Source organism: Pelodiscus sinensis, chromosome 2 (assembly GCF_052426305.1).
Source record: "Pelodiscus sinensis isolate ZL-2025 chromosome 2, ASM5242630v1, whole genome shotgun sequence".
In the NCBI taxonomy this organism is placed as follows: domain Eukaryota; kingdom Metazoa; phylum Chordata; order Testudines; family Trionychidae; genus Pelodiscus; species Pelodiscus sinensis.
In genome coordinates, this window is record NC_143053.1 from 149,410,217 (window position 1) to 149,436,545 (window position 26,329).

A 26,329-nucleotide genomic window follows, 5' to 3' on the forward strand; every position below is an offset into this window, starting at 1 on the left:
ACATAACGTAATTTGCAATATCAATTCAGTATCATTAAACCATGAAAAAAATTGTTCTTCAAATATACATAGTCACATAATTTCTTCAAAAAGCATTTCTTATTCTTTATAATTCCCATAAGAAATGCTCAGACACCTTGCTTTGCTTTGTTTTACACATTAAGAGTGCTGTTATACTGTATAATACCTAAGGGTATGTCTACACTACCCCGCTAGTTCGAACTAGCGGGGGTAATGTAGTCATCCGCAGTTGCAAATGAAGCCCGGGATTTGAATTTCCCGGGCTTCATTTGCATGAAGCCGGCCGGCGCCATTTTTAAATGCCGGCTAGTTCGAACCCCGTGCCGAGCGGCTACACGCGGCACGGAGTAGCTAGTTCGGATTAGGCTTCTAATCTGAACTAGCTGTACTTCTCGTGGAACGGAAGGAGTTCCGAACTAGCCTAATCCGAACTAGCTACTCCTTGCCTAACTAGGAAGCCTAATCCGAACTAGTTACTCCGTGCCTAACTAGGAAGCCTAATCCGAACTAGCTACACCGTGCCTAACTAGGAAGCCTAATCCAAACTAGCTACTCCATGCCGCATGTAGCCGCACGGCACGGGGTTCGAACTAGCCGGCATTTAAAAATGGTGCCAGCTGGCTTCATGCAAATGAAGCCCGGGAAATTCAAATCCCGGGCTTCATTTGCAACTGCGGATGACTACATTACCTAAGATAGACATACCCTAAGATATTAGTGGTGTCTTGAAAAGTACTTGGAAAAATTCCAAGTGGCAACTATGATCAAAGTAACAAATCTGACTGGGGAGTGAAAGGATGTGATCCCTGCATGTTGCCCTTTTCCAGATCACCCCTCAACTCACCACATACAAGTTTATTCTCAAACTACCTGGACTTTAGTGAAGTCAATGTCAAGTTGTGTCACAAATCTTATACTGTATAGAGAAGACTATCGCCACCTCTTTCTCTGAAAGAAAGTATTCAACTTTTTTCCTTTGCATTTGGGCTGTAAAGAGCAGCTGGTTCAGCCTCCATCTAGAAATGCAAACTATGATAACACCTCTCTAAGACTCTTCTGTCGACTTTCTGTCCTGTCCTATCCCATTCACTTTTGTAAATTCTATTTCATAGTGCTCCAGATTACAGGTGCTTGACATAGGCATGTGCAGCACATTTCATTAGGGTGTGCACCCAGGGAATTTTATTTTTTAATTGGTGAACATTTATTGAATACTCAATCATAAAGGACATTATTTTTATTCATCAAACAAACTAAAGAAACTAAAACTTAACTAAACTTAATTTTTTTTAAATTAACAACTAAACCTTACTTAAAAAATACAAACTTAAGTATGGGACATTGTACTTCTTAGTTTGTTTTTTTACATGTGCAATTTGGCACTTATTGCATAATACAGCAATCCATACTTTAAAACTAAAAGAGCATATCATGCGATTAAATTAAAACACAAAACCACTTTTTTTTTTTTTGAGACATTATCGGGTTACCAGGTAGTCTTAAAAAAAATACCCGACACACTTCATGGGGGAAGAGGGTGGGGGAAAGGGACTGGGAAGGGGGGAAGGGACTGGGGTGAGAGGTGGGAAGCAGAGCTGGGGGAGGGGGAGAAAATCGGGAGCTGGCCGAGGGAGATCAGGGAGGAGGCGGCCAACAGGAAGCAGAGCTGGTCGGTGAGGGTCGGGTGGAGCAGGGATGGCCGGGGGAAGGAGGGGTAGCCAGCAGGAGCGGGGTTGGCCAGGGGAGCTCAGGAGGAGGAGGGGAGAACTGCCCACCGGAAGCAGTGCTGGCAGGGGGTACAGCAGGGCTGGCTGGGGAAGATCAGGAGGAAGAGGAACCAGCCAGCGGGAGGTAGAGCTGGCAGCGGGGCCGGGGGTTGGATACAGCGGGGCTGCCCGGGGGAGATCGGGAGAGGAGGGGAGAACTGGCCGCCAGAAGCAGGGCTGGCGGTGGGTGCAGCGGGGCTTGCCAGGGAAGATCGGGAGGAGAAGTGGGGGAGAACCAACCGGCCGGCCAGGAGGGGGAGGAGCGTATCAGTCGGTGGGGAGCGGGACTGACACGGGCAGTGCAGATCCCAGGGCGCTCCTGCCCCCCGCACAGTCCAGGCGAAGTGCGAGTCAATCCGGCTGCGGCTCCACCACGCGCTTGACCAGCACGCAGGAGCACGGACCGGGCTGCCCCTCCTCCTCACACGCAACCAGGGCTCCCACCGCCGATCGCGCCCCGCCTACCAGCTAATCCCCCTGCCAGGCTTCCGGGCGCCCAGTCGGAAAATCAGAAAATACCGACATTGCACATCTAGATTTTTTTTTTTTTTACCAGAGCCCCAAAAAACCAGACTGTCCGGTAGAAAACCGGACACCTGGCAACCCTAAGATCTTAGGGTGTGCCTGGGCACACCCGGCACACCACATATGCCCGCCATTGATGCTTGAAGTAGGAGTGTTGGAGCTCCGTCCTCTGGCTTGAAGTTGTTTCCCTCATATACACGGTTTAAAGTTTGATTTAATGTCTCTCAGCACCTCCACGATACAATTTGTTCCATAACCCCTGCTCTAGATCATCTCTCTGGCACTGTGGTTATGGCAACTGTACCTCATTGTTTAACTTCCAGTCAATAAGTCTGGGGGAGGTACAATGCAGAAACTCATATTCTATTAGCTGGAACTGTGTCATTGCATAAAGAGGAACTTTTTCAAGCACACTGGACCCAGAGTGATTACTGAACATCATTGGGGGGAGCACACACTCTCCAGAACACTCAGCGGACTTGGGCAGAACTATCATTCTGTTCTAAAAATCCCCTGCAATCCTAAACATGCCCTGAGCACCACATGGAGCATGCAGCAAGCCACTAGTGCCCACAAAAACGTCTGGAAATTCCACCATATATTACTTGCTTATGATCACACAAGAAGTCCATGGCTCAAAGAGAATCCAAATCTAGTTCCTTATCCTGTGTTCTGTGCCACAAGAGCATCCTTCTTCTCAATATACCTACAGTGTTTCATATTCTTTAACCTCTCCTAGGATTTTCACAGCAGCTTGTTGATCTACCTGAGATTGAAAAAATTTGATATTTGTAAGGGTGTTGTATGAAATATTCACACTGAATGGTTCTGTGTGAAATATTTATGTTAAATATTACATCCAACACATTGTTTGGGAAAAAGGAGCTTCATATACAAGCAGTGTGTTTTGGAAAGTAACAGAGATTATCAAGAAAATCTGACAAGGAACAGAAAGACAGAGTCCTAATTTCTTGGGAAGTCCCTTATCAAACTCATCTATAGGTTTAGCATCTCTGAAATCCTTATATGAGAAGAGTTCAAAATCTGTTTTATCATAGAATCATAGATACTAGAATTGGAAGGGACTTTGAGAAGTTAGATTCTAACAGGTGGTCTCAAGGTCAAATTTCATTACACATTGATTTTATATTTTCTTCAAACAAGTGATTTAGTAGATTAATTGTCTGGATTATCTCTGGAAGCTAAGGTTTAAATCAATATTCATGAAATGAGGTTAGTGACATTGGCTTCACCGTAAGTAAATAATGTTGCCGCTTTAAGCAATTTGGCATAATTAATTATTTTTGCTTAAAAGTAACCTGCAAAATAAATAAAACTAATTTCTACAAAGTTATCTTTTTACCCCAAGGGATGTTGGATTTATATGGTCAAAATGTAATTCAAAAGGAGTATTTCCTAGGAAACAGTTTAGTTGTTGGCACTGACAGCTTACAAAACTGCTGGTGCTCAAATTCATTTCAGTCAATAATTATATATATTAATTCAATGATTAAAGAGCTATTACAGCTAATATATTATTGTTCTGATTGTATAGAACAGTGATTTACAGCCTTATTACACAGGAGGGCCACATAAACCTAAGAACAACCTTGTGCCACTGAAACACATTCTACGCGTTCTAATAAGATTTAAAGTCGCCTGTAATAATTTATATTTTCAATTCAGCTTTTTTCGTATGTATTTAAATAGAAACAATCTATGTCTAGTATCATCTATTTACACACTTGATGTAAACTAAAATTAACTAAACATGACAAAACATTAATATATTGTGCTGAAGCAGGCTGCGGGCTTTGTGAAATGCTCTAGTGCAGCTGTTCCCAACCGCCAGTCCACGGACCAGCAGCAGGCTGTGAACCTCTACCTGCTGGGCCGTGGCACTCTGCCAGGCTACGTCCCAGCAGCTAATGAGCCCTGCCCACGGGGGTTCCCCACACAGAAGACGGGTGAGTGGCCCGGCAGGCAATCCACTGGGGCAGCCTCACTGTGGCCCCAGTCCGGCTGGTGGAGCTGCGTGATGGGCAGCTACAGTGCTTGACCGGGGCCAAGCATCGTATGGAGACTGGCTGCTCAGCGAGAGCCCAGATGACATGGCAGCCAGGCTCCACGTGACACTTGATCCTGGCCAAACACTGCAGCTGCACTCTGTGTTTCATATGCAGAGTTAAGCACTTTACATTTTAAAACAAATTATTACATACTAGTTGGATTAAAAACCTGGGCTACTGGATATCACCAAGAACCAAAGATGCAATTCCCTGTCTTAAGTAATGACCTAACACACCATTTGGAAAAATCTCACTCTTTGGGGCTGTAAGTCTCACTCTTATGACAGCCAATTGTTGGCATCCATGTAAATGGAAACCACCCAATGTCATGAATAAAGGTACCGTAAAAACCTCCGCCTTGTTTTTTACATTAGAAACTTTTGGCTTTGTCTACATTACACAATTTTAGCAAGTTCAACTAACAAGACAGTCAAGACACTGAAAAATTACCAGATCTTTTGTAGATAGGTCTCCCACTAAGGAAGCTTTAATAGATGTTATTAGCTGTGATTTTTTGCTCAACTTCCAAGTTTGGACATAGTCTTTGATGACATCTCAAAAACAGAGAATGAAAGCTGAGCACATACATGGGAAACGGATTTTTAATCGGTGTTTAAAACTGTGCATGGTTTTGTTTGTGTTAAGAATGAACAAAATTTTCTAAGAGTGTGCGTTGGGTGGGTGGAGACTTTGTCTTGAGCCTACAAAATGGAATTTGTGTATTTCAGTCATTTCACTTTCTATAACAGTTACACTTTACAGTCTGATAATTAACAAAACCTAAACAAAACAAAAATCCCTAATTTCAAAATCCCTAACAAAACCTAAACAAAACAAAAATCCCTATAGACTTTGTACAGTAAGTGATGTTGGTCAATCAATAATGTTTTGAAAACAGAAAGATAAATTTGTTCTACACAATACTAAAAGCAAGAACATGCAGTGAAATAAACTCAAGTGATGTGGCTGGAATAAAAGGTACAGCCAAGACTAGAAAAATAAGATTTATGTTAAAAACTGAGTTAAAGAATCTTCTCTTGTCTAGTCACATTTAATTGCATCATTTAATAGTTTACACACTACTATTCTCTACCTGAAAAACAGTAAGAAATACCCATCACTGAGGGTTTTTTTTCCAAAATGCGTAAGATTTTGCAATTCAAAACTTAATTTAAGCTCACACCATAGACAAAGGAGAATGTTTCTACTATGTAGTCACAGAAGCCTGTCACAGAAACAATGTGGGGTTGCACTTGGCTGTAATTAAGCTGTTGCTAAGCATGAGTTTCCCTGACAATGATCTCAGACATCATATTCTGATCATAGCTGCCCACTTTGTACACAATAAAAGTTAAATCAGCACTGACAGCAGGGGTAGGGAACTGTTTTGGGGTCAGGCCTGGCCACAGATCCACAGAAAAATCAGTCAGTATCCATGCACAAGTGAGAATCAAACAAAAAAAACCCTCACTGATGTGGCCCCCTTAACTGAATAGAAAGACACTCCCTGCATTCTCCCTCTCACGCCAGAGCTTAGGGCCCAGGCTAGTAGATTTTGTGTGCTCCAGCCCCGGGGTGGGGCAGCAGGAGGGGCAGCAGCCAGCGCAGAGTCCCCAATGCTGGGCAGGGCCCTGAGCCTCAGGGGCTGGATCAGGCAAGCCCCATACCTGACTCACAGGATCACCAAGCAAAAAAAACAACAGCTTTAATTAAAAAAAAAAAGAACACACACACACACACACGTAGAGGAATCAGGATGGAGGGAAAAACCAAAAGAGACTGAAAATAATAGTTAATAGCCCATATGAATGTCTAATTTCACTCACTGGGCATAAATTCTAAGAGTACAATATGTTACGCAATATACAGGAAATGTCATTCTCAGCCAACCAGGTAGTGAAGCAATCTAATTATATTAATAAATTATATTACCTAATTATGTCAGGAACTTTACAAATACATGTTAGATGTGTCACTAACAAAAGGAAACACAGGAAGAACGTGTGTATTTCTGGCTATTGAGTTTATAAACAGTGGAAAGTCCAAGTGGCTTCCCTAATAACACTACATCTAATGCAAAGGTTCTCAAACTTCATTCTATCAGGTCCCCTTCTGACAACAAAAATTACTACATGAACCAAGGAAGGGGGACTGAAACCTAAGCCAACCCAAACAGTCTGAGAACCACTGATCTAATGGATGGCTCTTAATCTGTATTGTGAGTTTCAAGATTTTAGGAAACATATAGCTTATAGTAGTAGGGGTATTCTTCTCTTATCCCTAACGTAGGCAAATTCCACAGATGACTACATTGATTCTCATCGGTTTACACTTCTTAACTTTGAATATAAAGGCTTGTCATATGTAAGTGGTCGACCATTTGTTTGAAGCCTGTTAAAAAGATATTTATAAATTATAAGTGAGGCTTTTCCAGCATTGATATGGTATGGACAATATCGATAAGCTGACACTTTGTTCTAAATAGCTTTGTAAAATAATACTTTTATTGCATCTAAGAAAACACAGAAATCACACAAAACATTTTAGCTGTACTTTAACTTTAGACTAATGCCTAATGTGTAAGTCATAAATATTTAATTATCTTTATGTCTATTAGCAAGAGAAAGGGAATGATGAAACTTAAGCCTTAATTCTGCATTATTCTATTCAACAGGAGGTCTGCCCACCATTGGTTTTTATTACAAGCTAGTTTCTTTAACCTATTTATGTTTTTCAAATGGGAGGCAATGATTTTTTAGTTTGTTTTGATTTGTGTGCCCCGCCTGCAAGGTTGGAGCACCAGCACCGGCTTCCGGGGCAAGAGGGGGAAACAGCCTCAAGCCTCCCTGCCAGATCCAGCTCCCAGGGAAGAAGCAGAGCCAGAAGCAGCTCCGTGTGCTGCCGCTTCCCTGCCATTCCCTCTCCTCCGGATGAGGTAACAGCAGCGCACTGACATGCTGCTTGGAGGCTTTCCCCGCTGCTACCATTGGCCAGAATCCAGGAGACCATCCCTGGGACACGATGCCTGAAAGCAGCATGAGTGTAAAAGCAAGTAAGTGCCCCTGCACCTCGTGCCCAAATCCTGCGCCTGCTCTTTCCCCTACCGAGACCCTGCACCTCGAGCCTGCTACTGCACTCTCCCCCTTAGACAGAAACCTACCCTCACCCTACTCTTGCACCCTCCCTTGCTCCTGCACCTTCCCTCCAGGCCAGACACTGCACCTCCTTAGCTCTTGCCTCTTCCCCACTGGCCAGACACCCTACTCCCAGCCTGCTACTGCACCCTACCTCCCACTCAGACATGCACCCTCACCCTCTCCTACACCACACCTCCTACCCAGATCCTGCACCCCCATCCCTATCCCACTCACTGGCAGCTCTATCCTGCACATGTAACCCCTCATTTTTGGCCCCACCCCAGAGCCTAGGGGTCCACAAAATCCACAAACCCTGGAACCCCAGAAGAGTAAAACTAGCCTATGGGAAGCTCTGAACCTCAGTCCTCCCTGTCCCTCCCCTTTACCCCATGGGACTGGAGCACCAGAGGAGTGAGGTATCTCAATTGGGAGCCACATCAGCGAGGGTTGGGGGGTTTCGGAAGAGTTTTTTTGCTTCTTACTTGTGTGGTCCCCAACTGATTTTTCTGTGGGTCAGTGACCCCTGACCTAAAAAGGTTCCCTAGCCATGCCATAAAGAAAACATTGACATCTTTTGTTTTGGACATAAATTAATATTTTACTTTATTTAAAATTAAGTTTGATAAACTATCATAAGAAAGTTAAATCACTTAATGTGTTTAATTTAAATTAAACCAGTCTCCCTAGCTGCAGCACTAGCAAAATGGCTCGGACATAATTATGTAATTAATGGCAAGTTTTCTTTAGCAACCTGTGGTCTATGTAAAGGTTTGCACTGAGCCAGGTGGGCCATAGGCTAAAATGTTTGAGAACCACTGTATTAAAAGAATTCCATTCTAAATTCCCTTCTAATGGAAACAATTATGTCAATATTCATTCACACACTGCACTATCCATTATGCTATAAATGAAACACAGCTTACCAACTTTAGAAGAATTACAGCACCTCCTGTACCCCCAAATTTAACAATAGATGCCAAATATTCCCTTTGTGAGGCTTCTCCTTTCTTCCCTTGTTAAAGGGAGGGCTGGTAATACCACATAAGTTTGCCTCAAACTTCCCATTACAAAGCCCTATTTTTCAATTCCTTATAACTTTGCCAGATTGTGTCTCTTTCAATGGGCCATGCTAGTTAATGCTCCACAGACCCCACAAAATTTTCTTCCAAACTCTTCATCCTTTCCCAAGCTGCTTAAACAAATTTAGGCCTAAATTCTACAAAGGTTTACACACATTCTTAACTTTATGTATCAAGAGTAGTTATAGTGAAGTTAACAGGGCTACTCATTGTGCAATAAAGTTAAGCGTGTTTATAAATCTGTAGGATTGGGGTCTTTAATTTGCATTGCTTTGTGATCATGTCAGATATAGTTTCCTCTATTAAATACACTCCTTTTCAATCTTTACACCATTTCTGCATGAATACCATCAATATTATGTTCCTCACACTCATTACTTCTCAAGTCATACACCATCGGTTTTCCCCCCTCTCATTTCAATATTAACTGCATCACTTAAGTAAATCTCCTACAAAATTAATTTTAAAACATAGTGTTTCTTATGGTAATTTCCAGAACACAATCAAATATTTAAACTATCATTTTTTTTCAAAGTCCTAAAAGAGCAATATTAAACTTTGATCAACTGGCTTTCTATTTCTACAATCATATGTCAATAGTGCCAATCAAAAACATATAATCAAGTATTAGGTAAGGATGTTAAAATGCGGTTATCAAGCTAATCGTACAGTTGATACAATTTGTATCAACTATATGATTCATTGATAGGACTGCTCTGCAGAGCCGCAGCGGGGGTAGCTCCAGGAGCCGGCTCAAGCTGGGACTGAGCAGTCTCGGCTTGCGCTGGCTCCAGAAGCCACCTGTGCTGTAGTATGAGCCACCGGGCTCTTACTATATTTCAAATTCAGAGGTGCAGCAATCAGCGCGAGCCGGAACTGCTGGGTCCCAGCTCGTGCTGAGTTCAGCAGCCCCTGTTTGCAGGGGGGGGGAAGCCCACCTCCTTGCTGGGACCCCTGCGGAGAGGGACTGCTTTGCAGCACCCTCTCCTATCCCCCTCCCGCCCCCGCCTCTGACAGAGGCAGCAGGGGAGCACAGGACACACCCCGGAGACAGTTCCTGTTCCTCCACCTTACTGCTGTTTATAGAGACAGCAAGTGTGTGTGTGGGGGGGGGGGGGGGGGTCGCCACAGGGAGCCAGCGGGAACTCAAGAAGTACTCCACTATGGTTCCTCCTGCAGCCACTTCAGCCTTTGAAATGTACAAAAGCCAAGAAGGGCTCTTGTATATTTCAAAGGCTGAAGCGGCTGTAGTGGGAACACGGGGGAGCAGGGGACTGCTTGAGTCCTCCACTCGCCCCATGCTCCCTGAGGCGCCTTCTCCCCCACACTCCTGCAAAGCTTATGCTTATTGGATAGTCGACTAGTCGCTTACATCCCTAGTATTAGGATTCATATAGTTTTCAATAATCTAATAATTCAAGATTGTTGTATTTTCTTTAAGGAACAGTAAATAATAGTTATTTCTCCCACCTCATTTTAATCACTAATAAACTAATCCTAGGACAAATCCCAAATTCCTTACGTTGTTTTTACTCAAAGATCTTCCACTGAAGCAAAGAACAGTTTTGCCCAAATATTAAAACTAAGAACTTCAAGATGTGTCCTATTACTGACAGAACAGGTTCACACACACTAACACAAAACAGAAGTATTTCTGAATGTATGGGTTTATCCGTTATTGGGTAAACTTTATATGACTGATGTGTTTGCAGAATAGATGAATAAAAGAAGCACTGAACTATACCATCAAATAAACAATAGCCAGTTTTTTTGTCAAAGCATCTCATCTTATAGTCTATATTTGTCTGAAATCAGTATAAAGTTTTTCCAATGTAACTACTTCTATACATTAACAAGAACTATATCAATAAAAGGAAAAACTAACCTTCTTAATATTTATTTGATGTTTTCTCAATCTTTCCAGATCCGTTGGAATTGCCACTTTAATGAACTTTTGGATGGCGGGTTCCAGACGACGAATATTAAGTTTTTCCTCATCTTCAGACATCCTAAAAATATTTTTCAAGTCAGAACTTGACCAATAAGCCTTTTACTCATCTAGAAACCCCAAGAAAGAAAAAGATATTTAGACTTAAGCAAGACTTCTTAATACTACTTGGTCTGAGTACAATTTAACTATGTTAAACTTTAAAAAACAAAAAGGTGTCAATATTTCCCGTAATTAAGGATGTTAAGTATCATGTAATTCACTAATTGAATGGTTGATGCATTTTTGCATCCACTATTCGATTAGTCGATAGGGTGGCACTGCCCCTTTTCAAAGGGGCAGCACCACACAGAGCCTGGGACCCCAGGCTACATGCAGCACTGATAAAGGCAGCAAGGGGGAGGAAGTGATTAGTCAACTATCCTGTCAGCTAGCCCTTATCATCCCTACCCATAATGCCCCCATATGAAAAACATAACTGATACAAATTAATCATTCAAAACCTAGATGATTCATTAGCTGAAATTAACACCAGTGATCACAACAAAATTAAATAACTTATTCTTGGGGAATATTTTCAATGGGCAATATTTTTAATCTGACAACAAAACAGCTAAATGATTAGGGCATATATTTAAGTGCTTTGATGAATGGGGACAGACATAAGCACATACAGGTTTCACCTCTGAAAACCTGTACTCTCTGGTCCAGCAACATCCGTGGTCTTGCCAGACCACAGATGCTCTGGACCAGAGAGCACCAGAACCTAATGGCAGGAGGGCCAGCAGCCCAGCCAGAGCCAGGGATAGCAGGGCCGGAAGAGCCCCAGAACAGTGCTGGGCCAGGGACCGGAGAATCCTGGCAGCATACAGCAGTGCAGAGCCATGGACTGGGGAATTTTAGGCGCTCGCACCAGAGCTAGGTTGGAGGCTGGAGAAGCCCAGCTGCCCGCAGCAGCCTGAATCGGTGCCGAGTCAGAGAACCCCAACAACCAGCAGCAGTGTGGGACAGGGGGCTGGAGAAACCCAGTTGCCCATGGCAGCTCAGGGCTGGGGAAATCTGGCCTCACACAGCAGCACGGGCCAGGGCTAGATAACCCCGACCACCAAAGGCAGCCTGGGGCCAAAGCCAGTGGTAGCAGAGCATGGGAGAGGGTAGAGAGAGCCAGAGACCAGCAGCGAGCTGGCTCGGGGAGGACACCTCCCATGATCCATAAAATTCTGTAGTTCGGGACCAGTCAGGTCCCAACCGTGCCAGACCAAGGAGATCCAACCTGTACTAAAGTTTAAATGCTGATTAAGTGATTTGCGGACTTGGAGCCCAAACTTTGCAATTTTAAATTCTCTAAACTTTGTACATATATTCCAGAAAAGACACTAGTACAAAATTAAGAATGAAAGCTCACTAAGACACACACACGCAACAAATAAAAAAAAAAAATCAGGAAATCCTGAGTGAAGGTTCCCACGGCAAATGGACTCTACCTTCCTGTCAAAGTGATTAAAGCTGCAATTCCACAAAAACTAAGCATATTGTGTACGTTTTACATTTCTAAAGGACATGGAGTTAAGTAACCTGATTGCATCTTTGTTTAAATTGTACTTTGGGAGCTTTTTCAGTTCCCTCAGATGAAAATATGTACAATTTTATATTGCTGCATACGAAAGCATGCATGTGCACAAGTACATACAACACGTTACTTATGATAAAAATTCCATCGTACTGTGGACAAAAAAAAGTCATGTGAAATTTTAAAAATAAAAACGTCCCTTTATTCATGCAACATTAGCACTGTATTAATACAGTTTATTGAAATATGATTTTCTTTACTTTCCTCTTTAAAAAATCCAAATTGGACAGATCTATACTAGAAAATTTTGCTGACATAGCTATATTAGTAAAAGGGCTAGTGTTGACACAGATTACTGTGAAAGTGCTTCTAAATGAGGTGAGTTTTGCAGGTATAATTAAACTTCATTGGTATAGTTAAACTGGAACAAACCTCCTAATATGGAGTAGGCCTAGGATTGTAAATTTCTTGTTGAGTGGAAAAAAGTCTTGTGAACAGACCACTTTCTTCCCAAGCCTGTGGCAAGGGAAAAAGAGGGACTTCTCGTGGGGGAAATTCAAATTTCCAGAGGGATAATAGTTGGAAACTAATGAAATTTCATGCCAGCATCCCCTGATTTATCAATGTTGAGTTACAAATAATTTTTTTAATGAAGAAAATACTAGCAAAGAGTATATTGTTTTCCTGAACAAAACAAAATCACACGGCAAGCAGATTTTTAAAAAAACAAGTAGGACAAGTTTTGAGCACAACTGCTTTGGAGGTTTCTCTTCAAATATTTCAAATCAGAAATCAATATTACTATTTGTTTACCTTTTTCTGTTTCACAATCTCCAAAGAAAGGTATTTTAGTTCATCATTTTTGTAACTATTTATGAGTCACTCCACTCCAAAATGCAGAGAGATAGACTAGTAATCTCTAAGATGCTCTTTTCTGTTCCAACAAATTCTGCACTTACATGTACAATTCCTCAAACAAATATGCATCAAAGGTCCTTCAGATTTTTCAAAATTTAAAATGAAAGTTTAATACTTCAACATATCCATTCCTTAAAGCCACAGAAAATTCTACCATTACTAAAGTTCACTTTGGCAAGTGGTTAAAAAAGTACTTCAGTCCTTTTATCTGGTTTTACTGGACTATCGCACATTAGAGAAGTCCTTACTTAACAGTTATTATGAAGACACCAGTTAGGTAAGACCCCAGTCAACACCCTAGTTAAGACAGAGTTCTATTTTGCATGTAAAAGCAGGAATTCAACTTTTTTTATTATGAATAAAGAATACTGTGCATCACTCCCAAAATTACAACTTATTCTTTGAGTACAGAATTTTCTTGAGCGTTTACAAGTAAATCCACTAATGAGTTTTAGTTAAAATTAAATTACAAATTTGCTCCTTTAAGAAATTTAGCATCTGTATCAGTCTTTTCTTTATCCTGAATTATCCTAATAACAGAGTGATACTTAAAAAGGTACATGTAGCAAACTTCCAGTCAAGTAAATCATACAGAAACAATACAACTGCATTCAAATTGGAGCAAAATTACCAAAATTCTTAGTAGCAGAAAGAAAACACTTAAGTACAGATTTTTTTTTAAAGTGTCTACACCAGGCATGGGCAAAATACAGCCCGAGGACTGGATCCGGCCCACCAAGCCACCAGATCTGGCAGTGGAGACTGTGGGGAGCCCCAGCTAGGCTCCCCTGCTTACCCCCACACACCACTCAACTACAGCTGCAGGGCACTTTCTCTTTAAAAACCAGAGGGGAGGGGGGAAGATTCAGATGCTGCTCCTGCCCCCAGCACAATCCCATTGGCCAGTTTCTGGGCAGAAACTGGCCAATGGGAGCTGCCTGTTTGAATAACAGGCAGTCAGGAAGAACAACCCCCCTTCCCTCCTGCTCAGTTACTCACTCAAGCATATGGCTGGGCAGGCAGAAACATTTTAAGTTCTGCAAGCCTTTAGCTCTGCAGGCAGGCAAGCGCAGCTGCTGGCTGCTACGTCTCCTGGTCAGAGCCTGCCTCTGACACCCCAGCCCCTTCACTTCCCCAAACCTCTGCCCCCAGTCCTGCTCCGCTACTCCATATATCCAAACCCTCTGCCCCCCTCTTGCACCCATATCCCCTCCCAGATCTGTCACCCCAATCTCCTGCCCAAAATCACAATCCCCTCCTATCCTAGGTCATATCCCAAAACACTGCACAATAGTCCCCTGCCCTACGTCACAACTTCCTCCTTCACCCAAACTCCCTCCTAGACTCCATTCTCCCTCCTGCACCCCAATCCCTTACCCCAAGCTCCCTTCTGCACCCAACCTCCATCCCAGACCCTGCACCTCCTCCATTAATGCCATGGAAGAGTGCTGCCCTTGACCACTTTCCAAATTCTTGGAGTGGCATCCCATCAAAAATTATTGCCCACCCCGGTGTACACTCAGGCCTTGCTTCATTCCACGGAAGAGTGATGCTGCCACAATCAATATTCTATAATTCAATTTACTGAGTCTAGTTAAGACTTGCTAAATCGAACTCAGAGGGCACCTCCATTGGCAGCTGGTATTCCTTCTCTTGCAAGGAGTAAGGGGAGCCAACGGAAGCATTTGCTCCCATCAGCCTCCCACTGTGGGGATGACACCAAGCGCTGCTTAAGGTAAGTATCCTCCAGCTTCGTAGTCTATGTAGCTGGAGTTGCGCACCTTAAGCGGAGCTTCCAGGTCTACTGAAGATCTGGCCTTAGTTCTGGTTTGATGCAAAACTCCACAGTTATTGATCCAGATGCATAAGTGGCATAAGAAACAGAATTAGTGAGCAGAGTTTTTTGGGTTTTTTTGTTGTTCTCCAGTTTTTTGGTCAGAACAACTCCCAAACAAAAAAGCTGCCATGGAACACTACTGTGCTCTTTGCTCACAAAAAATTATTCTCCTTTTCAGTAGCCCCATGCTGGCCTCAAACCTAAGAAAGCAAATTTAACACAAAGGGACAGTATTGATTTATAAGCCATGCTCTGTATGAAAAAGTTCCACCTACTAGTCTCACAAGTAATATTTAAGCAAAAAATAAAGAGCAGAATTCTCTTTTCAGTTAACACACACACTGCACCTTCTGAAGTTAATGGGAGGTGTTTAGTATTCAAAACTTTTGACAACCAAGCCACTTGTTTACATAGCTAAACATAGATTTTAGAAGTATAATTTTTAGATACCTATTTCTGAAAATCCTAGCCATAAGTATTTTCTCTCCATGATGGTTTACGTGAGCCACACATTTTTTTATTCTGTTTAGTTTTCTTGACTTTCAGAGTACTCACAACATACAGAATACTATTTATTGATTTAGACCACGTGTTTCTTTTGAATTAATGGAAATATACCAGGACACAAAATTCCCAATATCAAAAGTGTATTAATTGTTCTGAGAATATAACATAGGTTCCATTTATTCTATACAAGTAAGCTAAAACAAACAGAGATAAAAGAAAAAATAATTTAAAAACTCCATCAATCAGCACAGGAAATAATTCCCCACTCTACAGCATGGCCCAGGGAACATGGATCAGCATTCACTTTGCACTCTCCATCAGTACTAGCTAACGATCCAACCAACAGACCAAATTTGGTTATGAATCCTGGTCACATGCCACCTGAGGCATGTTGTGCATACACACACTAAGACAGGGGTGGGCAATAGTTTGTTGCCAGGGGCCACTTTGGAAATGTTTTAAGTGGTCCCAGGCCGCACAGCAAGGGGTGGGGCATCAAGCAGACGGGGCAGGGTCAACATATTTCTGGGTTCCCCACCCCCAGACAATGTTTGGTCTGGGGGTGAGGGAGTGCCTTTGCCCCCTCCCCCCCCCCCCCCCACGTTCTCCCAAGGTGCCCATGTCCCTGATGTGAGAGGAAACTTCCATCACTCCCCTTCCCCAGGCCAATTAGGACCTGGGGGCGGGGGAGCACAAAAACTCCTCCACACTCCAACCCCTCTCTCCTCACAGCCCTGCAAGCAGCTTGCAGCGCTTCAAAGCGCCGCATTCTCCTGGCAGGGCGGGAGGAGGCTTCACATGCTCCCCCACCCCCAAGCCCTAATTGGCCTGGGGGCATGAGAGCAGCAGGGCCTCCATTGGCTGAATCCACCTGCTTGGCGGGCCGGATCGGACCCGCACAGGTCTTTTTGCCCACCCTGCACTAAGAAGATCATGACTCAATGCGCTCTCCCACTAACTCTTTACTAAATGCACTAGTTCACTTTTTTTTTTAAATGTGTTGAGAACACAGAAGTAAAATAATCCCAAAACATACTTACATTCATAGTACTGTTTGACAGATAAAAACAATAAAAAAAAATTGTCAGGTTTCCACTGATTTTAACATTTACATAATCTCTGTAAATGCTAGCTTAAATCTCAAGAGAAAAAGGGTATTTTGGAGGCAATGTTTATTGGTCACTTAGTTACACTATTAGTCCCAGACTACTCCAACCCCACTGTTGATTAATCTATGTGACTTCAGCTATACAAATAGCATAGCTGAATTCGTCATATTTACTGTGGCATCTTGTGTGCAGTAAGGTCGGCAGGAGCTGCTCTCCCATCGATGCTGCCTATTCTCATCTTGGTAAAGTACCAACATTCATGGGAGAGCGCTCAGAGATGGATTTATCTCATCTAAGAAGACATGATAAATCTATAGCCAGTGGCTCAATCCTTCATATGGTAAAGAGAAGCCCTTCAAGGATGGGAATCCTTTTTTGAGCTAGGGGCTGCTGACCCACAGAAAATCAGTTGGGGCTATACACAAGTGAAAAACAAAAAACAAAAACAAACCAGACAAAAAAAACCCAAACGGTAGGGACCCTGAGAAGGAAAAAGACATTCCCCTAGCATACAAGAGTCTAGGGGAGCTCAGGCTAGTAGATTTTGTGTGCTCTAGTCCTGCAGTGGGATGATAGGAATGTCTGGAGTGCCAGCACAGACTCCCCAATGCTACGGGGAAGCCCTGAGCCTCGGGAGCCAGATCCAGGCAACCCAGGGGCCACACCCAGCCCCCAGGCCTGAGGTTCTCCACCCCACCTTAGAAAGTACAGTAAACTTCCGATAATCCAGGGGGTGCCGGATTATCAGATTTGCCGGACTATCGGAAGGGGGAGGTTATGAGGGTGCTGGGGTGGGGGGGATGCCACCCCAGACCCCTCATAGCCCCCCCTTCCGATAGTCCAGCTCTACCGCAGGCATCCCTGATTCAGCCGCTGCTGGTCAGTTTCAGCAGCGGCTGAATCGGGGACGCCTGCAGCAGAGCAGCTGGAGTGCTGCCGGGTTGGTCCGGTAGCACCGACCCTTGGCGCGGGGAGACCAACCCAGCAGCACCCCAGCTGCACTTGGGGACCCTGGGGCAGAGCAGCAGGGGTGCTGCCGGGTTGGTCCTGCAGCGCCGCTCCTCAGCGCTACTGGACCAACCCAGCAGCACCCCAGCTGCTCTGCCTCAGGGTCCCCAAGTCAGCCGCTGCTGAAACTGATCAGCGGCTGACTCCAGGAACCCTGAGGCAGAGTTGCTCTACCCGGGCTTCCTGGAGTCAGCCGCTGGTCAGTTTCAACAGCAACTGAATCCAGATGCCTGGGACAGAGCAGCTAGAGTGCTGCCAGGTTGGTCTGGTAGCGCCAATCCTTGGCGCTGCGAGACCAACTCGGCAGCACCCCAGCTGCTCTGTCCCAGGTGTCCCCAAGTCAGCCGCTGCTGAAACTGATCAGGGGCTGATTCCAGGAAGCCCGGGGCAGAGCAGCTCTGCCTTGGGCTTCCTGGAGTCAGCCACTGGTCAGTTTTAGCAGCGGCTGAATTGGGGACAGCTGGGGTGCTGCCAGGTTGGGTCCCGCAGCTCCAAGGGGCAGCGCTAGGAGACCTACCCCACGGTACTCTAGCTGCTCTGCCCCCGGCTTTCCCGATTCAGCCGCTGGTCAGTTTTAGCAGCGGCTGAATCGGGGAAGCTCAGGGCAGAGCAGCTCCAATGGTCCGGCTGCCCGGAGCACTTCTGGGTTCCTGATGGTGCCGGACCATCAGGAGTGCCGGACCATCAGGAGTTTTACTGTAATCAAATCAGATGCAACTTGAAGGGACCTATCTGTTATTACTAAGTTAGAAAGGGATCAATTTTTGAAATCTAGCTCTGATAATAACTTGAATTGAAATCTGGAAAATACGTTCCAGACCTCAGAGATTTAGTCACAGGTGAACGCACAGATTTGCACTTTTTACGTGTATTTGTTTTCAGTGCATACAGAATTGGAGTTTGATCACGAGTACTTAAGAAAATGTCTTATGACGATTCTTAGGAGTCAGCTGTTCTGTGTATTTTTATTATACCTAATGTTCTATAATACTGTATATGACTAAGAGCCTGTACACAATACAATCCACTCCAATGTAAATATTTTTAATGGTCAGAAGGCCTGAATCTGCAAAGAGGAAGGTCAGCAAGTTACTTCCAAAGAGAGTCTTAATAAAGTCAGACTTGGTCATCACCCTTTTCAAGATCAATCCTTGAATAGACAAGTAGTTTATTTTTCTTTTTTCCCTTATTCTTCCTTCCCATGTTTCTTCTAAATCCTTGAAACAGGAGATTAATGATGATTCAGATGTTTATACTAAGCATTAATAAGAGTTTAATTTCTCTCACTAAAAAATATTAATTGAAACAAAATTGAAATATCATTAGCCAATAAATCTGCATTAAGTTATACATTGCTTGCATTAAAAAAAATGCAAGGCATATTGTGTCTCTCTTCCACATCACAAATAGATTGTCGATGTTTCCCATTCATTTGAGAACTGCCTTTATAGTAACTTTATTGTTCCAGAACTTCACAAATGAATAATTACAGAATATAGCATGTTATTAATAAGTTTGTTCAGCAGATAATTAAAGTTTACTGTATGATTAGATTTAAGGTAGAACTTTATAAAACATTGCATGGGTGAAAAATGTATAAGGTTAAAACTGTCAAATTAAAAACATTTTGGAGTAATTTTAACTTGTTGTTACTGAATATGTAAGGCAGAGATCTGTTTTCAAATCAAGTGCATCTTCTGCAAAGCTACAGTCTCTTAACAGGCAGCTCTCAGCTCCTATTGACTTGAGTCACAATGGAAGTTGAGGCTAGGAATGTTAAATATCGGTTAATTGAATAGTTGATTAATCCTTATCAATTACTCAACTATTCTATAACCCCAGGAGTGAGGCCGGCAGCCAGTGTGCTCCAGCACCATGCCAGAGGAGCTCCCTGCTACTCTGTGCTACTGCCTCTGTATCAGAGGCAGCAGCATGGGGTGGCAGGCAGGAGCTGGTCCATGAAAGAAGTCAGTTTAAAAACCAGCTTCCCTCGCAGACTGGCTGCCTGTCACCCCATGCTGCTGCCTCTGATACAGCAGCCCCACGTGGCAAGGAGAGAGGTCTGAGCTCCCAGACCGGGCATAAGCGAGAACTGAGCCGGGCTGTCTGCCTGCTGGCTCCTAATACACTTTAAATGCAGAGCCACAGCAGGGGTAGGTCCCGGACCCATTGCAAGCTAGGACTGAGCCGGGCTGCTGGCCAACCTGCTAAAAAATTTACTGGCAAGAGGGGGGAAGAAAATACATGTAGTCTATAGCATTAACTGATAAGCTTTTGCTTATCGATTAACCAGTTAATTGACTACACTATTACATCCTTAGTTGAGGATACTAGGAATTTTACGGGATTTAATGTTCCCAATTTTTGTAACTGTTAATTCTATTCCAAACTTTTGCAAATTTAATACGTACTTCTGCAGAAGCCTATCAGGGCTCCTTCCCAATCATATATGGAAGTTACATTGTAGAATAAACCAAGTATCAAGATATCAACATGTATATCGGATCACCTGGCATCACCAAGTAAGTATAAATGCACACACTTAATACTTTAATATTAGAGGGCTAAGTTTTTCAAGAATGCCTCAAATCATCCTAAATTTGCATCAACAATCAAATTTAAATACTATTTACATGTCACTAATGGTGATGCTAGAATATGATCCATGTCACACAACAGGGATCTCCCTCAGAGAGGCATAAAACCAACACAGGTGCCCACATTACAACTGCAAACTAGGTTTTCAAACCATTAGTGGCATGAAGGTCTCCAAACATGGGGCCATAGTCTCTGCTGGCATGACTTCATTCAGTTATGCAAGCAAAAAACATGGCCTGTGATGTGTGTCTCCATACCACATGGCTGAAATTTTAAGTGGGACAACTGTGTTTCAACTCTTACAGACTGCTTGTAAGCCAGCATTTCAAAAGTGGAGGCATTTACCGGGGAGAGGGGGGGGACGACAAGAAAGTAATGTTGGGCCCAGAAAAACAAGGCTTTAAGTGGGGAAGGCCTTTAATACCATATGTCAAGGCTTTGAAAGGCCACGTTTTGGTTTCATTTTCCTGAAGTGAAGCTCTGAGTTTAAAAATTGAGGAAACACTGCCGTGACCTCTTCATTTCCCTGCGTAAGTACATCAGGTGCTCCTTTGGCTCATTGCTCCTTGGCTCCTGTGCGTGCTCCGGGCACTGTTCCCTGTGGAGGAGCTCCGTGGGCTTGGCTGACCGGACTTGCCCGATGCACACACGGCTCGGTGGCGCGGTAGAAGCGGGCTACCCCTACCCTGGTGTTGCGGGAGAGGTAGCAGGGCAGACGCACTGAACTGCAGGAGGGGTACCGCGCTGGGATGACTCTGCCTCTAACCCCCCCCCCCAAATCCCCCTGCTGCGGGGCGGGCGGGGGGTTAAGTCGCTGCTTCCACCGCCCCAAGTTCCTGCTTCCACACACGAACCTCTCGGGGAGCAACAACGTGGAGGAGGAAGCGTGAGTCCCACTCCCCGCCCCACCACACACCGCCCCCGCCTCAGCTCCCCGCCCCCGCCCCGCCATGCCGCCCCTGGGGCCCGGCTCTCGGAGCCGCCCGGGCCCGCAGGCCCCGCGGGAAGGGGCTGCCCGGAGCAGAAGCGAAACCGAAAGCGGGGCCGGGCCGCGGGGGGGATCCCGACCCGCCTCTCACCTGGCAGGAGGCGCCGCCGCTGGGGCAGGAGCGCGGGAGGAAAGGGGCGAAGCGGCGCCGGAGCAGGAGCAGCAGCAGCGCCCGGCCCCGCCTCAGCGCGTGGCTGGTGTGTCCGAGCCCGGCAGCGCCCCCGCGGCAGCAGCAGCCACCCAGCCAGGCGGCGGGCTGAGGAAACGAGGGTGGGTGCCCAGACCGGCCCGTGCGCGCACCCTTCCCCCAGCCTGCCTGCGGCCCTGGGAGCCAACGGGGGTGCAGGAGAGGCAGGGGGTGGGGAAGGGCTCTGAGCGCGGGCTCTGGGCTGGCGGTGCAGGAGGGCCCCGGGGAGGGTTGCAGGCTCTGGGAGGGAGTCTGGAGGAGGGGCAGGCTCTGGGCTGTAGCGCCCCCACAGCTCCCATTGGCCAACAGCGCGAGGGGCAGGGACAGTGTGGAGACACACACCCCCTGGGGCTGCTCTAGATTCACTGCATTGCTGGGGGGCAGGCTCCAGGCCATTTTAAATGGCCCCAAAGCAGCAGGCAAGGGGGGAGTAGGAGAGACCCACCCTCAAACTTTGTTAGAGCCCAGACACCCAGAGTTGTTGACTCGAGTCCCACAACTTGAACTCAAGTCCGACGTCAGTCGCCTAGGTGACTCGACTTGAGACTCAACTCGGGTTCATTGATTGTGACTTGAGACTTTGCTAATTTTGTTAAATCGCCTTGGTGAAAAAATTGTCCGAAAATGCCGCTATTGATGGCTTGTACAAAAGTGACTTGACATTTTTTAAAATTAAGACTTGAGATTCGACTTGGGACTTGACTCGAAAGTGACTTTAGGGACTCGAGACTCGACTTGAGACTTTAACTGTAGTGACTCAAGACTCGACTTGGACTTGACAATGATGACTTGAAGACAACACTGCAGGCACCACGGGCATAGGTGACTTGTGGTAGCACTAGGGAGGTGCCCCACCCCTCTGTGGCCCTGCCAGCATTTTATTTACTGAATTTAATGCTCCCATATGCCCCCTCCCTGCCTCTTTGGATGGCCCTCCCTGCACTCCATCCATGAAGGCACCAGTTGCCATGGGCCCATATAACTCATCACCTATTCACCTAGCCCCTATTCTCTCTGCTAGGTATTACTTGGCTACTGATGAATTCAGTTATAATCCCTTCCTAGTGAGGATTACAGGTCAGCATTTTTTTCTAGTTAAAATGTGCACAGTTGTGCAAGATTGTGCCATTTAAATTTGTTATTAATCTAAATTTTCACAGTTGCATGGAAACTGTCAGGAAGGATCTGACAGTAATTGTTTAATTACAGTAAATGTCGAGATACAAAAAAGTTTTGTAACTATTAAAATTAACATTGTCAACCTCGCATGTCAAGATATGCAAAGTAAACCTCTTTAAAACAAACTCAAGTAAATTCATAAAAAGCATTTTTCTTATTTTGCCTAGCCTTGAATTTCTGTTATCAAAAGAAATATAGGTACAGCAAAATTGCAATTTACCAATAATAATCTGGCACTTCAAAGCCTATATCTGAGAGGCCACAAACAAACCAAAACAATTTAAGGGTCCCAAATCTGCCTCCATTGTGCATGTGAATGATTTTACTGGGTGAAAAGTCCCAATGAAATCCATCCCTAGATATCATAGTTACTTTTCCTGCTACATTCCACATCCTAATGACATAAAAAAACAAACAATGAGTACTTAAGAACAATTAGTGCCTTTTCTATTAGCTTCATGTAGCATGGGCACTCTAATTGACTATTTCTTCCCTCTCTTTTTCTTTCTCTCTCCTCTCCGCTCCACACCCCGTCCATCCCCTATTTATTTAGAAACTGGACCTTGAATAACTATATGCATCTGAAGAAGTGGGTTGTGCCCACAAAAGCTTATGATACCATCTACATGTTTTGTTAGTCTCTAAAGTGCTGCAAGACTATTTCTTGTATTTTAAGTTTTTCCAGTTACAGACTAACTTGGCTACCCCCTGAAGCTTTTCCTATTATAGTTTTAGCTTGAATTTCCTCACTTTTGTGTATCAGCAGTAACATTAATGTAGATTTGTACATAACAGCTCACACCATATGTCACTTTATTTTTACAAATTGCTTGAAGTGATTCATAAAAATAAGATGATGCATGGCGTGAGATTTTTAATGGGGAAGAGAAAGACAAACGACTTCTGTTTGATAATGTTATAAAATCTAAAAAGGCAAGCAAATAAAAAACAATTGTGTTTGATGACTGCCTCTTCTTTGAAATAACTATGCAATAAATATTTATTTCTGGACCTGGAACTTTGCTAGGTCTGACGCCTGTCTCAAAATTATATAAAAATAGCACCGCACCTTTTCACTACACTGGTTACTTCCCTAGGTGTGTTCAGAATTGTATCTGCTGAATTTTAACATTTCACTTGTGCTAGCCTTGCAGAGCCAACATAGGTAATAGAGAAGGCTGAACTACTTCCTGGTTTGCATATCAATAATACTGTTAACTGAAATCCAAATTCTGCCCTTACGCCTATGTACCATCATTGACATCAGTAGGGTTGTATGGATATACATGATGACAGAATGACAGAAAACATGAGTGTATGATAGGTTCATCTGAAAGCAGAATGTTTATTATTTATGATGAAGCATGAGCCAGAACACACACAGCTTGGCGGTTTCCAGATGAGTTAAAGGGACTGCTAATTTTAAAAAAATTAGACTAGGCTAATATGATTTGGAAGTCATTGTGATACAATACAATGTGGAACCTACCCCATAATGTCATTTTAACAGAGTAACTTTTCAGAGTAGAACTTCACTTAAAAGACAAAGTGGAATTAAATACAACTGGAATATTCATTTAAAGGACATACTGCTGTTGCTGGGCAGTCAATTGCTGGAGAAATTTGGTCTGCTGCTGAAGCTGGACTCTAACCCATTTCAACAGTTTGTTCAAATTCATTTTTATCTCATTTCCATTCTTTTCTAGTATGTTCACATTCTCACCACTTTGCAGTGGGCTCCACTCTAAGGGAGAGCAGGCATAGGGGTCAGGCCACAGACAGACAGTCAGGCTGTCTCTAAACTACATCCCTTTTCTCAAAAAAGGGATGTAAATTAGACACTTTGAAATTGGAAATGAAGCCAGGATTTAAATTTCCCGTGCTTCATTTGCATAATGGTGGCCGCGGGTTTTTTTTAGAAAATGGGCTTTTCGAAAGAAAAATGGCTGTTTAAATGGGGATTGTTCGGAAATAAAACCCTTTTTTGAAAGGTCCTGTACTTCTGAAAAAATGAGGAGTATAGGATCTTTCTAAAAAGGGTTTTATTTTTGATCTATCCCTGTCTAAACAGCCGTTTTTCTTTTGAAAATCCCCTTTTCGAAAAAAAAAACCCATGGCTGCTGAGACAGCCCCAGAGTCTTGGGATGAATCTTTCAGGCAGTCTGGGAGACCTGGTGGCCAACTCACATTTTGTTGCCCCAACCGGAGTCCTTGCGATCTCTCAGGCAATCAGGGAAGGAGTAAAGGCTAGGGGGACCCAGTCCTTCCCACTCCACTGAGTCCCAGCCCAGGGCCCATTGGAAGAAAGGGTAACTCAGTCCCTTCAGACTGCCACTTCAGATCAGTTACCTCCTGGCCACTTCCCACCTTCCCCATGTTTCCTTTAGTTTGGGGCATAGCCCCCATCCTTCTGCTTGCACAGCCTTACTAGTTCAGAGCCTCAGCTGATGGATAGCATTCCCAGAATACCAGACATTCTGGAACTTCTGAGAATGGCATGAGCCTGCCCCCACCTGCGGATGTGACCTCTCATGCCTACAGGGAGGCTGACAGGATTGCTGAGCCCCCGGGCAATGTGGGGGGTGGCTCTGCACTTTTGGAAGGGATGGGGCTTTGGGCAGAAGGGGTGGAGCTGGGACAGCCAGCCCCAAGTGTCACCCAGACTGCACTGTGCTCACCACCCCATACTGGCCCTCAGAGCTGCCTGAAGCTTGCCGCGCGGCTCCTGAAGCAATTTAAAGGGCCTGGGGCTCCAGCTGCCACCACTGCTGCAGGGGCGGTGGCTGGGAGCCCCAAGAATCACCAACCCCTGGGGCAACTGCCCCTTTGTCTGGTCGTCCCCTCCCTCCCCCCGTCAGTGGACCTGCATGCCTGGTATGTGCTCGAGATCATGTCACACAGGAGTGCAGCTTTTCCCCACCTTTATATCCTTGACTCATGTCTTTCACTGCCTCCAGCCAACGAGTCCCCCACATTGCACATCCAGTTGCTCACTGCGCAGATGCCACGCATCCGTCCCCTAATAGCCACTGTTGTCATTGCCTCCAAAACAGCCCTTTCCACCTTGTTCCATCCTCCCAAACTCCACCTTGCCTTACAGCCATTGGCTATGGCTGTTGCAAAGCACCGCTCCCTCCCATTTTCCACTGGTCAAGATTCCTTTGAAAGACACCACTGGCCCAGATGCCTTCTTCCCACCCTATGCCACTTCCCACTGCTCCCTGTGGACAAAACTGAGCCAATTGGAGCCACAAGGCTCCGTAGCCGCGGCGACGGTAAATAAACAAACTGGGGTGGCCAGTTAATGTGTTTCTCAAAGTGATTTTGCAGAACACTTTCAGAAACACTGCTCTATAGGAAGTATGCACAGGAGCTGCTGACAGCATCTTTTTTGGCCTAACACTACTCTACCACTCTTAGATCTTTTTGTAGGGTCTGAAAATAGGTTTCTATATAAAAAGAAGAGATCTTATTTAAACTACTTTGGAATGTAGTAATAGATAGATTAGAAATCCTTCAATCATATTTATATCAGCCATCAGGTAGGCTGGCTCTATTGGATTCTGTTGCTTAAGAATGAGAGACTACATATGTAATCGAACGCCACTGGTGCTGTCATCCTTGGCAGCGCTCATTCCTGTTTCTGTGGTTGAAGAGATGTTCAACAACTGTCATTAAGTATATTGGGAGTAGAAGCTCTGCTAGAAGAAAACAGAAGAGTTCTTCAAATGAGAAAAATTAAAGCCTCCATTTCTAAAAATAATCAAGATATTCCAATTCTTCCATTAACTTAAGAGGTTTTCTGAAGTGAACTCCATGGCACCAAAAGTATTTATGATTAAAAGTAATTCATGCAAAAATAATATAGCTAGGCCATTCTACT

General features: G+C 44.4%; 1 protein-coding gene across 2 annotated transcripts in view; it reads right to left on the bottom strand.

The window, feature by feature from the left end:
- Positions 1–21,519, bottom strand: part of STX17 (syntaxin 17) — a 65,206-nt gene extending 43,687 nt beyond the window's left edge. Inside the window, exons 1-2 of one of the 2 annotated variants that reach the window (XM_075921599.2) lie at positions 21,172–21,519; positions 10,483–10,606 (exon numbers count right to left, since the gene is read on the bottom strand). In XM_075921599.2, coding sequence (XP_075777714.1) covers positions 10,483–10,605 — 123 coding nt within the window. In that variant the 5' untranslated portion in view covers position 10,606; positions 21,172–21,519. Of the gene's footprint in view, positions 1–10,482; positions 10,656–21,171 lie in introns of both variants that reach the window. The other variant, XM_075921598.2, reaches the window with a different exon arrangement.
- Between the last annotated feature and the right edge of the window lie 4,810 nt (positions 21,520–26,329).